The 12008-nt window shown below is 44.6% G+C and overlaps 1 protein-coding gene and 1 long non-coding RNA gene across 4 annotated transcripts in view; one reads left to right on the plus strand and one right to left on the minus strand.

Annotated features, from left to right (window-relative positions):
* The window catches only part of LOC146809756 (scavenger receptor cysteine-rich domain-containing group B protein-like), a 450060-nt gene that overhangs the window by 163684 nt on the left and 274368 nt on the right, over positions 1 to 12008 (plus strand). For all 3 annotated transcript variants that reach the window (XM_085616608.1, XM_085616607.1, XM_085616609.1), the window contains exon 5: positions 1261 to 1362. In XM_085616608.1, coding sequence (XP_085472734.1) covers positions 1261 to 1362 — 102 coding nt within the window. The remainder of the gene's footprint in view (positions 1 to 1260; positions 1363 to 12008) is intronic.
* The window catches only part of LOC146809757 (uncharacterized), a 101813-nt gene that overhangs the window by 82178 nt on the left and 7627 nt on the right, over positions 1 to 12008 (minus strand). Inside the window, exon 2 of the long non-coding RNA XR_014966484.1 lies at positions 9551 to 9618. This is a non-coding gene — a long non-coding RNA (uncharacterized LOC146809757). The remainder of the gene's footprint in view (positions 1 to 9550; positions 9619 to 12008) is intronic.

Here is a 12008-nt window from a genome sequence, read left to right on the forward strand (position 1 = left end):
CTGCGCAAACGCAGCCTTCGAGCCGAGACCTAAAAAGCGGCCTCAGACATAAAAAATTTAAACAAGGTCCCCATATGCTGGGAAACAATTCAATGTGCATCAGTGTGAGCGGATTTCTAGTTTCCGAAAACAAATTCTCGCATTGGGGGTCTATTTTTGGAAAATAAAGAGGTACTGTAACTTCCACCATGGCAATGCGCATCATTCAATATACTAATTTTCCAGTGAAGCGGCCCCCGCTATGGAGACAGGAAGAAAGAACCTCAACCCAGCAGAAAGTCCCAAATTTGGAGGACAAAAATTGAAATAATGGTATTTTAAGTATGAGTGCCGGGGCCCAAACTTTAGTTCAGAAACCCAGGGCTAGGAGTGGTTTGGCCTTACAGTCACACATTCTTCAAAGGTCCGGACCGTCTTCATGCCTAGAGGCTTCTCCTATCCCCTGCTTCGTATCATCCCATCATCCCAATGGGGTCTGCCCTAAGCAACAACACATGAAGCAATCCAATGACTGGGGAAGTACCCCAGGAAGTGTGGTAAGTGTGACATGTAATTACGAATGTGTGATTGTGAGTAATGTGGCACTGATTTGGGTACAGGATCCTAACCAAACAAGAATAATAATATCCCAAATAGGGTAGCAGAGGGATTTTCTTGCAGCTTGGTCTGAAGAAAGCCACCCTACCGTTTTTTTGAATTTTTTTAGGCGGAAACATGAAGACTGGGATGTTGGAGTACACAATGAGCTCCAAGAAAATCACCTTTGTATTTTAATCTGCCAGGGCTGTTATTAAAAAGCCTTTAATAAACCCGAATTTTTCGGTTTGGCTACCAGTGGCAATTTTAGATATAAGAACCCTGAATAAAAACACCACTAACAGCACCCTTGAATCCTTTCAAGGTGCAGCCCAACCAGGCACCCAAGTGTATGTTGGTGAGGATTCAATAGTGCCACTAATAGAACCAACATTGGGGGGGAGGGGGGGGGGGGGGGGGGGAAGTCCTTCAAAAAATTTGTTTTGTGGGAAACCATGAACTTCACCTGGGTGGATACAGATGTGTACACACCGCTCATGAGCGTGCATTGACTCCCCTATGAATCACTTAACTGTGATTAATTGGAAGCAGGGTGAGTCCGTTGTAATGCTTCTGCCTCAACCCCCCTTTTGATGGGACATTTCGTGGTTATCAGGAAAGCCCGATGTCCATTCAAGTGATCAACTGTTTACTGATAATCTTATGATTTCTTTTCAATTGAAGGCCAAACAAGTCATCTGGAAGCACCCAGCAGGGTAGAGGCCTCACAAGAGAAGGAAGAGTCTCAGGAAAAGGAGCAGTTTCAAATCGAAATGCCAAACCAGGGTAAGTAAAACAGGACCAGGGACCCTAATGTACTCTTAACTACTATATCTGGACTGAAAGTTAACCGTCAGGTTTTTAGGCCCTCTGATGCACATATACCCACCTGTGACATACTTTTCACATGCCTCACTTCTGAGGTGTTCAAGGTAGTATTTAGCAACAATTCCATTACAAATTATATTCACAGTCATGGATCACACAAAGTCATTGTAACACCAGGGCCCTGGCAGCCACCGCGACTCACTGTGAGTGGGGCTGTTTGCACCATTCAGATAAAATGAACAACAAGGACGAATGGGGTGCAATGAGCAGTGGCATCACTATTCTGTTACCTCGGTCCGGAACTACTTCAGGTTTGCAAGACATTGAACCAGAATGGGAAACGCGTGCAGAGCCAACCGTGCATTTACCCCCCAAGCTCAACCACACATGTCTTAACCACGCATATGTGTGGATAAGGCAGTGCGCAGTTGATGATGTTATGGGCAGGCCCAGGAACAGGAAGGATCAGGAGAGGATGCAGTGAGCTATGTGGGGTTGGAGCCGGGTTTTAGGGGGTGGAGATCGTTTTCAAGTGTTACGGGTAGTTTTTAGCGCTCAGGGGGATCTGGGCAGTTGTTAGGGCTGGGGTGGTCAGGGTAGTGTTTAGGGCTCATGGGGGCTCAGGGTGGTTTTAGGGCTCGGGGGGAAGGGTCAGGGTAGTGTTTAGGGGTCAGGGGGGGCAGAGTATTTTTTAGGGCTCAGGGTGGGAGGTTGGGGTGTGATCTTTACCACACGTCACTTTAACAGTCATGCCTTTACCACAAAACTGTGTGGCAAAGGCATGCATGGTAAAGGAATGCGTTAAAGACGCATTTTATGTTGGGGCCGTCTAGCAGAGACACGCATGGTTTAGTCATGCATGCCTCTGTCACACAACCACGCAGAGCGCATTCCAGAGAGACTGAAGGTTACAAATACAAGCATGGGAAACAAGAGCCTTACACTCATCACTGAAGGGCAGCCTTCACAAATGACCAACAGTAAAAATTATAATAAAAAATGTGTGCTTGTACCAATTATACACAAATCCAAATATATGATTGATTTTTGCTAACGTTAAAAGAAATCAATGAAATCAGTGTCTAACATAAGTTAAAAAAAATTGCTATTCAAGTTTTTAAACTAAATAGAATTATCTGATTTGGTTAAGTCAGTTGAGAAGGTATTTTGATAAAGAATGTCTGGAGGAGGAATATTCCTTTAGATACCGAGAGCGAATATATCAAAATGAACAGTATAAGATGGATTAGTGATGCACGGAACATTTGCAAAACATTTATTGACAATTTGAGAAGACTGTTTTGACAAGAGTTATGGTATTGAATGAGTTGTGATTTAATTGTGTCTAGCCAACTTTCAATCAGGTGTTTTCTAAATGCTCTCTCAGAAATGCACAGAGCAAAATACCATCATTTCATTTGCTCCCAGATATCTTCCCTACACTCCTCTCATGGCATAGGAGGATCAACTGGAATAGCCATAAATGGTTGAAGATGAGCGCAATGCAAATGTCAGTTTACTTGTGTTGGACTTGTCTCTCAATCCAGTCTTTATCTCTTAAACATGGGCGATGGGGCGTTTCGAGATTCCATTGGTTTGAGTTAACATTGCTAGGGAGCACCCTCACCTCTCAGAGCACTACAGAATAAAAGGCTTCTTTTAGTTGGGCATGCCTGCAGCAGATGCTTTCTCACAACTTGAGGAAGGCTTTCTCACAATCGTTGTCCCATGGGAGCGGATTTAACACATCTTTAGATCTGTAGAGGCTTGTCCACTAGGGAAAAGTTGGGAATCCACTGACGACAGTAGCCCACCATTTCCAGGAACATCCTGACTTCTCTGCATTTAGGGAGGGTTCATTTGCAACATGGCAGAGCTTGAGACATTTTTGTTTCTCCTTTCTCAGTATTATGTCCTAGATATAGGAATTCTTTCTGACAGTACTGAAATTTGGCGGGGGATACCTCATCCTTATTCACAGCTAAATGATCCAACAGGACTATGGTATTTTGCCTGAATGCCTGTTACATAATGACGCCACCAATTGGCAATCGATATATTCGATCAAGACAGAGTTACAAAGCAGCTTTAGGGTCTTCAGATTCTTAATCAAAATCTGGTTGAATATTTAGGGGCTCTATATACATTCTTAAGTAACTTGGCGCCGTGCCAGAATATTGTTTTGGAACATGAACACAAAGAGAAACTGTCTGTCTTCATACAATAGATTGGAAAAGAACGCTTGGCACAAATCTATGACTGTGTCACCAGGGATCTGGAACTGTATTTAAGCTAGATTCAGTACCACAGGTCAACATGGGACAACAATATTATTAAGCTTTTGCAGGTCTTGCACGTCCCACCACTTTTTGTTTATTTCCTGTAATCCCATGATCGTACAATTACAGGGAGCTCCTAAAATCGCTTTTAAAATACCTTACTCTAACATGGATTCAATTGCGGGGAAATTCGAGTCACTGCTTCTGGTGAAAGGTTATATTAGGAGGTTCGAGGTATTTCAGCATTTAGTTTTATTGTGATCTTTACAGGTTCAACCCTTTTAATTAGGTCAATATCTTTGCCAGAGTAATTCCAGTGTTTCTTCATTACAGAGTCCTTTAAGTTGGATGGAAAGTCCTCCTTCCTCAAAACAGGGAATTGCCCATCAACGGGCTTTGAGTGCTCAATTGAAATCATTAAAGCATCTTTAACATGTCTAAGAAGTTTGATACCATCTGGTGTACAGTAAATCACACTGTTAAGCTTGCATAAACACAAACTGATAGTCCTCTTCAAGGGGACCTATTTTTACAGGGACCTTGATAAAACAGAATTCTCTGTATGATTGTTGCAGTGTCTACACCTTGGACTTTTTTTCCAGAGAGGGATATGTGCAGGATTTTCACTTTCCTAACAGTAGAATGAGTAGCACCAGTGTCCATCAAAAATAATAGGAGTGGCCATTCACCTCTCCTTCTACATATTGGCCACTCTGGACTACCTCCAAGAATGTGTCATGCACGCAATCTTCCGCCCCTCTCAGGCACCGTCATTGTGGCCATTCACCTCTCCTTCTACATATGGGCCACTCTGGACTACCTCCAAGACTGTGTCAAGCACGCAATCTTCCTCCCCTGTCAGGCACCGTCATTGTGATTGGCCAGACCCTGGATCTCCAAAAGTGTCGAAGACAGGGAACTGTTTGAAAGTTTCTGAACTCAGAAAGGGATTCTGGTGAGCTTGGGCTGCATTGAATTTGGAATTGAATGGCACTCACGCTTCCAGTGGCCAAACTCATTACAATAATGACATGCGTAGTTTTCTTCAACATAGTGCTATCCTTTCCCGAATTTGGGTCAACATCCATTCCTTGTCCTCTACTAAGAGGGACACCATTTCCACCCTGCATCATTTGTCCACCACCTTGTTGTCCAACTTTCTGCATTCCATTTCCACTGCTAGAACTATTGCCAGAATTTGCTGGATATGACCATTCTGAAATCTCTTCTGGGCTAACTTTGTCTGAGCTAGCATGAATTTCTATTTAATTCTCTATCGTCTGGTTTCCAAATCATCACTGCAATACTTTGTGTATCGCAGGATTTCATCTAAAGGCTTGGACTTCCAACAAATCACATTCTTCTGGATGTGTGACATAATCTCTGGATGGAACCCAGGAACAAGCTGGTACACAAACTTACAGAGATTTCCTTGCTCAGGGTTCTTGACACCACAATTGAGGTGAAAGACATGCATTAGTCTTTCATAATAGGCATGGACTGACTCATTGGACACTTGTGTAGTCCTCAAGGTCTTCAACAAATCAAAACCTTAGTTTTCAAAAGGTTTACCACCTGACAATGCTGGGAGAAGTTTGCCTGGCATATGCTGTCCACTACTTATAGTGGGCACCCTGTACCAGTCCAAACAACCACTTATTGATGATAGCTTAAGGACAACCTTTATTGAAAGCTATCCTAGTGGTAGCCATGGCGAGCAGCCTTCAGGCTAAGTCTTGAAGGATTGTAAAGCAGTTTGTTTTACCAGTAATCTATTGAGTGCCTAAATGAAAGACAATCACACCAGGTATATATATAAAATATATATATTTATTTCTAAACACACCCTCCTAGTCTCTTTATGAGACTAGAGGTCAAAACACATAAGTTACACTTCAAATATGGCAGTAAAATAGCACAAATACACGTCAGGCCCTAGGGGCGAGCCAAACCATATACTAAAATAGTGGTATAAGAACCACGACTTTACTAGACACAAGGCCTAGAGCCTGTAGAATCGCCGGGACCCCAAGGAACCACCCAAGGTAGTGACACAGGGGACCCACGGGGGCCGTGTGCAGTGTGTGAACACAGCAGCAACCTCCCGTTAGCTTCTATGGGGAAAGCCGCGGTTAGATTTTTAAAGATTCGGAACACTTAGAAATGAGTCAGGACCAAGCCCTTTGGGACTTAGGAAGTTCTGGGGTCAACACCCATGGGAGCAGCGGAGTATTCGTGTTACCTCACCCAGGGAAGCCGGGTGCATAGGTGTCAAATGGTGTGGGGTCACGTCGTCGATTTCAATGGGAGCTGGCAAAGAAGTGCTGCTGCCGGGAAGATGCGAAGAGTCCGAAGAGATCCAAGCCTGGATCGAAGTCGAGAAGAACCTGAAAGCAGAGGGGACAGAGTCTGGGTCACTTGCCAGTGACCAGGAAGGCGATAGGCGGATGCCCACCGATGTCGGGAGATTTCAGGTGAAGGAGGTGAAGCTTGACTCTTCAGTCACGAGGACCAGGAGGCGTCGAGGACAACCAGGAGCTGGATTCAAGCTGTCCCACAAATGATGTCGAGTGCTGCAGCGTCGGTGCCCGGATTGGATGCAACGGCAACCCACGCAGAAAGGAGAAAGATGCTTCAGTGCAGACCAGCAAGGTCTGTGGGACTCACCACTTGGTAGGAGTTGGGGCACGTCTGGAGCAACCAGGGAAGCCCAAGGAAATTCAAAGTTACCCCCTCAGGGACCCACCAGTCGATGGACCAGGGATCGCGAACGGACATCAAGAGGAAACACAAAATGGTGACCCACGGGTCACTCTGGGTGACTAGGCCAACAATCTTCGGTGGATCTTCTGCTCGAGGTGGTGGCTACAATTAACCCCAAGCACAACATCAAGAGACGTTGAGAAGTTAATGCACTTGCAAAAGTGCATGGTGATCAGGAGTTCCAGTTCCACGCTACTCACGAGGGCTGCGGGTCTCAGCTTTGCTGGGGACTCGGGTCGGCCTCTGAGATATCTGGAAATCTTCTACCTGGGCTGCAATTACTTCGGAGTCCGGCGGGAGCTTCGGAGATGCAGACCGGCAAAATGCTACGTTGGTGCCTGCCAAGCAGGTGAGTCACTCCTTGACCCCAAGGGAGATTTCTTCAGTCCTCTAGTCTTTAGTAGAGCGTCAAAGTTCCAGGATTCCGCTTCAGAGTTTCGTCCAGGGATATCTAAAGTTCTGGTTACAGAGGTTCTTTACTTATACCTAAGGAAGGGGTTAGACTAGCTCTGGGGACCCATCTATGGGAGGGTTTGGAAAGAAGGGTGGCTACACCCATTTCCTTTTATCAGTTTCGCGCCAGAAGAGGGGCTGGAAGCCCCTGAACCGGTTTGAGCTGGACTATGCACAGGGACACCAAATGTGCCCCCAGTGCAGGACTTCAAAGCACTCAGAGAGTGCTCCCACCCAGCCCAAATACACGTAAGCTTGTCTGGGAAGTGGTTACACCGCCCTGTGGCAGGAGACCCATTGTCCAGGCCACCCCTGCCGGAGTTTCGGTCAGCAGCAGGAGGCCAGACCCGTGTCTGTGGCTGCAGCATCCATTTTGTTATGCCAGGGCTCTATTAGATTTCTACCGGGTATACCAGTACTGCCATGTCTCTCCCTCTAGAAGGGTGGGATCATATCCTCACATCAAGAACTGATGTGGGGGTATGATTCCAATGTGTTTGACACCAAACATGACATGTTTCCGTGCCGCCAGTCCAAAGTTAGCATTAACCGTTTAAGATATAATGCACTGAAGAGTATATGGTCAGGCTGCACCACTGACAACCCCGGAGAAGAGATTACGAAGGCTGCAGAGGGGCTCAGCTCATGCCTGGGCACCCTCTCACACATAACCAAGCACCCCCCTGCCTTCAGGATTGATAAGGCCTTCCATAGGGGTGACTGATAGGTTACTATGTGCAGTGTATGGTGAACCTATACCTCAGTAAGCAGTGCATGCTCCACCTTGCCCAGGCTGCAGTAGCAGACTTGTGGTGTAGTTTTGCATGGCATTCCTGGGGTGGCACAATACATGCTGCAGCCCCTATTAGGTCTCTGGGGTACCTATGCCCTGGGTACATAGTATGCTATATACTAGGGACTCACATGGGTACTCCAGAATCCAATCTGGAGTGTACCTAAAGTACATGGAATCAATTTATAAGAGAAAGCAGATTGGCTAGGAACCTGCTATTCAGGTCCCCAGCCTAACTAAGTCAAAAACCATCAAAACACCAGGAAAAAAGTGGATGGAAACATGTAGTCAGATTCCACCTTCCTACAGATGCTATTCCATTACCACAGTAGACGGAGCATTAGTTTGAGCATTCATCAGAGGGTTTTGCAGTTGGCCACTGAACAGCTATTTTACACTCAGTCCGCAAATCATTGGGAACAACAGTATAGAACATATTCAGATCTTCTTGAAGCACCTTTGAAATTTTCAAAAATCTGTCAACATGCATCCACTGAACAAGGCTCTCGCCCAAATTTGGAAATTGGTTTGTAAATGTGAAAAGATCACAACGACTCCAAGACACAAGCACATATGCTCCACCATGCACCTTTCTCAGTGGGTAAGCTTTAACCTCAAAATTACTCCTACTCTCAGTACCCTCAGTCCAATATTCTCCATCTTTTTTCTTTTTCTGATCCCATCTATCTCTACACTTTTGTGTGTTGTTCTATAACGGAATGTTATGCTCCCTGCTGTTTTATCCCAAGGGTTTGCATGTTCTTAGGTGCACCTTCAGTCATGAACATCCTAAAATTCTTCCATTGAGTCACATTTTTGGATATGCCAATTCCAAATTCTATGGCTATCCCCTGCAAAGACTTGTGTTGTCATGCACACATGCCTATCGGGTTCCTAGCAGGTTCCTTACACAGAAACAAAAGCTCTTCTTCATAGGACCCATCTATAAACCCCAGCTCTCGCGTTCCTTTAATGATTTCCTCTAACTCTCCCTTCACCCTTGTCACATCTAGCATTCTTAGAGGTGTGTCCATCCCTGATGACTGTGACTTACATGCACTACATGCTCCCATGCATTCATAGCTTCATATTAGACTGGTTAAGGTAGGGGTTCACTTTATATAATACCTGCCTCAAATTCTCAATTATTGTCAGGTTGAAAGGACAGTGGGAGGAAACTGCAACAATCCTTTATTCACAGTGATCTTATTCCATTGTTTAAGCCTTACACACGTGTCTAACCCAATGTTGGTGGTCATGTAGTGAGCAGACTTACACTCTGAAGGGGCCCCCTCCCCTTCACAGACTGGTATCCTCACATACTCACGACATAGAGCCCTTAATGTCTTGAAAAAATGTGTATTTTCTCTACCTATGACACAGTATAACTTAAATGAATGTTACCTGAAATAACGTCAGGTCTAAGTGAATCAGAAAGCTACATGCAACAGCACCAACTCCCAATATCAGTGCAACACAACAAAATAATCTACCCACAGCTTGGCACTCTTTGATATAATGCCCAATTCCAGCACAGAACACACACCGACCGACCAATACTGGTGTGGCACCCTGTGATGCAACTCGCAGGACCTCATAACAGCTCTTACTCAACAGAGACCAGCTTCACAATAGCAAATTATTGAAAACCAAAATCAAAACAAAACTCTTTTCTGTTCCACTAAAAGAAAGTTCAAAGTACACAATTGCTCTAAGAGATTTGTGGAATAACACCAGGACAGTGTTAACACACACACAAAGTGAAATCTTGACCAGCGGCAAATCACCTGACTAGTGTGGTCTGTTCCACTCAGCAAAAAAACTAACCAAACACCAGTATTAATTAATACATACTCACCATAGAAGTTAACAAGTCCCTATCTCTTTTGTGCAGCCGATAGTGCTTCATGATCCGACACCACAAACCTTAAAAGGCAAATTACAATTAAATATTCTCAATGTTTATTCCAGGATCTCAGACTTTGACAAGTCAGATGACCAACCTTCTACTCTTACAACAAACAACTTTCTCTTCATAAGCACAAGCGATATACATATGGCAACATCACAAATTGCATAGCAACACAGAGCCTGCCGGACTCAAAATGGACACTACACCGCAGCGCACACTGTGGAAATTGTGTTAATGGTTCGGGGTGGGGGTGATAGCCTACTCAACCAGCAACCACAGTCTATGTCAGGGTGAAACACAAGCAAACCCCAAATTAACCTGTGCTCAACGCCTTGGTAGCGTGGCACAAATGTAGTCAGGCTTAACTTAGAGGCAATGTGTAAAATATTTATGCTGTACTTAAAACAGTAATATCGTGAATACACAACAGAAAAAAAATCCCACACCAATTAGAAAAATAGAGTAAACGTCAAACTATTTGAGACTAAAATGCCAAAAATCCAACCAGTACAACCGGAGATATGCAATTTTTTAAGTGAAAATAGTGTCTGTTTGCACAAAGCGCCAACTGTAGTTATCTGGTTGTGCCAGACCAAGACAAAGTCACAGGTTCTGGCCGACCACTATGCAGCATGGGCCAGATACAGGGACCTAGTTAGGCTCTCTGAACAAAGTACCTTAATTCCTGGTTGTGGAGTGTTGGAAGATCCCATATCGAGGATATGTCATGCAGCAGCCTTTCCAAGGAACTGCAAGGCTGCGATGTAGAGTCCTGCATTGCTGTCATTGATGCATTGCCGTCATTGATGCCATCGACGAGGGGCTTGCAATACAGAGTCCTGGATCGAAGAGGCGTCGCCCACCGGTGGTTACGAAGATGGCACCGATGAGGGGCTTGTGAAGTGAATGCCTCCATCAAGGATGTATTGCATAGAGACAGTTCCAATGAGACTGTGCGCTATAATGCCGGTGTCAAGGATCTATCGTGCTGGGGCGACTTTGAAGCAGAGCTGAGAGGTGATGCGTTGCGCATGGTCTGTCTGCCCACAGGACAGAGCTGGGCTAGCAGAGCACCTTCAGGCCAATTTCCAAGGGTCCAGTAGTGGGGTGTCACCTCTAGAGGGACAAGATTTACAGCGGGCTGAGTCCAGGTGCTGGGTTCAAGGAGGTTGGAGTCTTTTCTGTCCCCGAGGTTCTGATCAGAAGGCCAGCCAACCAGCACTCGGAGTCACTCTGGTGATCCTGGATTCAAGATACTGGCCCAGTCCTTTTCACTTAGGCAGCAGGGATTTTTTATCATGAAAGAAATTTGCTAAATTATTACAGAAGGCCTGTGTAGGTATTTGCTGTGGAGAATCAGCTTGAGACGAGGTTAGATCTCTAATAATGGACTACGCAGCCTGGGCGGAATTAGGTGAATCATTAATCCTGTCTGAATAATACTTGGCTTGTGTGCATCTTATGAGTTGCTTGTACTCTCTAATTAGTGTTCCGAATTTTACTTTCAATGCAGGCGCATAGAGTTTTCTTGACTTGACCTCCACTTTTAAATTTTGGCTTCTGCTAATTATTAGGTGAATATGGTTTGCCCAGGTTAGACATAAGTTTGACAGGGGTGAGTATGTAGTGTAGAAGCAAGCCAACCCTTAAAAGTAGTTAGATCATCTTCAATAGAATTAGTGAGAGCAAACAATGTTTGTATCTGCTGATGTTGGATATAATAAACCATACAGCTGCACAGTATGAATCCAAGGTCAGGCAGGACTACAGTATGTGCATTAAATCTGGAAGAATGCTAATAGGGTGTCATGATAAACATGCCCAGCTTTGGGGGATTTGATATTGAAAAACTAAAAAAAGGCACTCGGCTCACCAAGCCGCCATAACATGGCACACCAATTGGCGATAAACATTTTCACCAAAAGTGGTCCTGCAATGTCGGTAAAATCCTAGCAGACTCGGCCAAGATATCTGAAAATATGGGGAGCTGTCACTATGGAGCTATCAGAAACAAGCCCTCCATCACCTCAGTGTTCAGCTGGTTGCAAATTTTACCCTCAGCCCATCGAGATTTTAGGAAACTAGCAGGACCAAGCTACCGCACCTAGAAATAAACAAAGACTTTCCGCATGAAAGAAACAACACTAAACTTGTTATGAGAAAAGTTTTCTTGTGTTTATTTGGATTCTCACATTGTAGAACAGCCCATTTGTTTAGACTCCAATGGGGAGTCTTCCACAGAACTAGTCAAGTCTTACTTTATTCGGTTAGATGTATTAACCATAAAGGTGCAAGTAATAACAATAAAAACAAGTTCATTTGCAATCCTAAAAGCAATATATACAACTAAGTGCCGCTAAAAAACATAAAAGTCAGTTCAACAATTTGCGCAATTTGATGACAC

Source organism: Triturus cristatus, chromosome 7 (assembly GCF_964204655.1).
Source record: "Triturus cristatus chromosome 7, aTriCri1.1, whole genome shotgun sequence".
Taxonomy (NCBI): domain Eukaryota; kingdom Metazoa; phylum Chordata; class Amphibia; order Caudata; family Salamandridae; genus Triturus; species Triturus cristatus.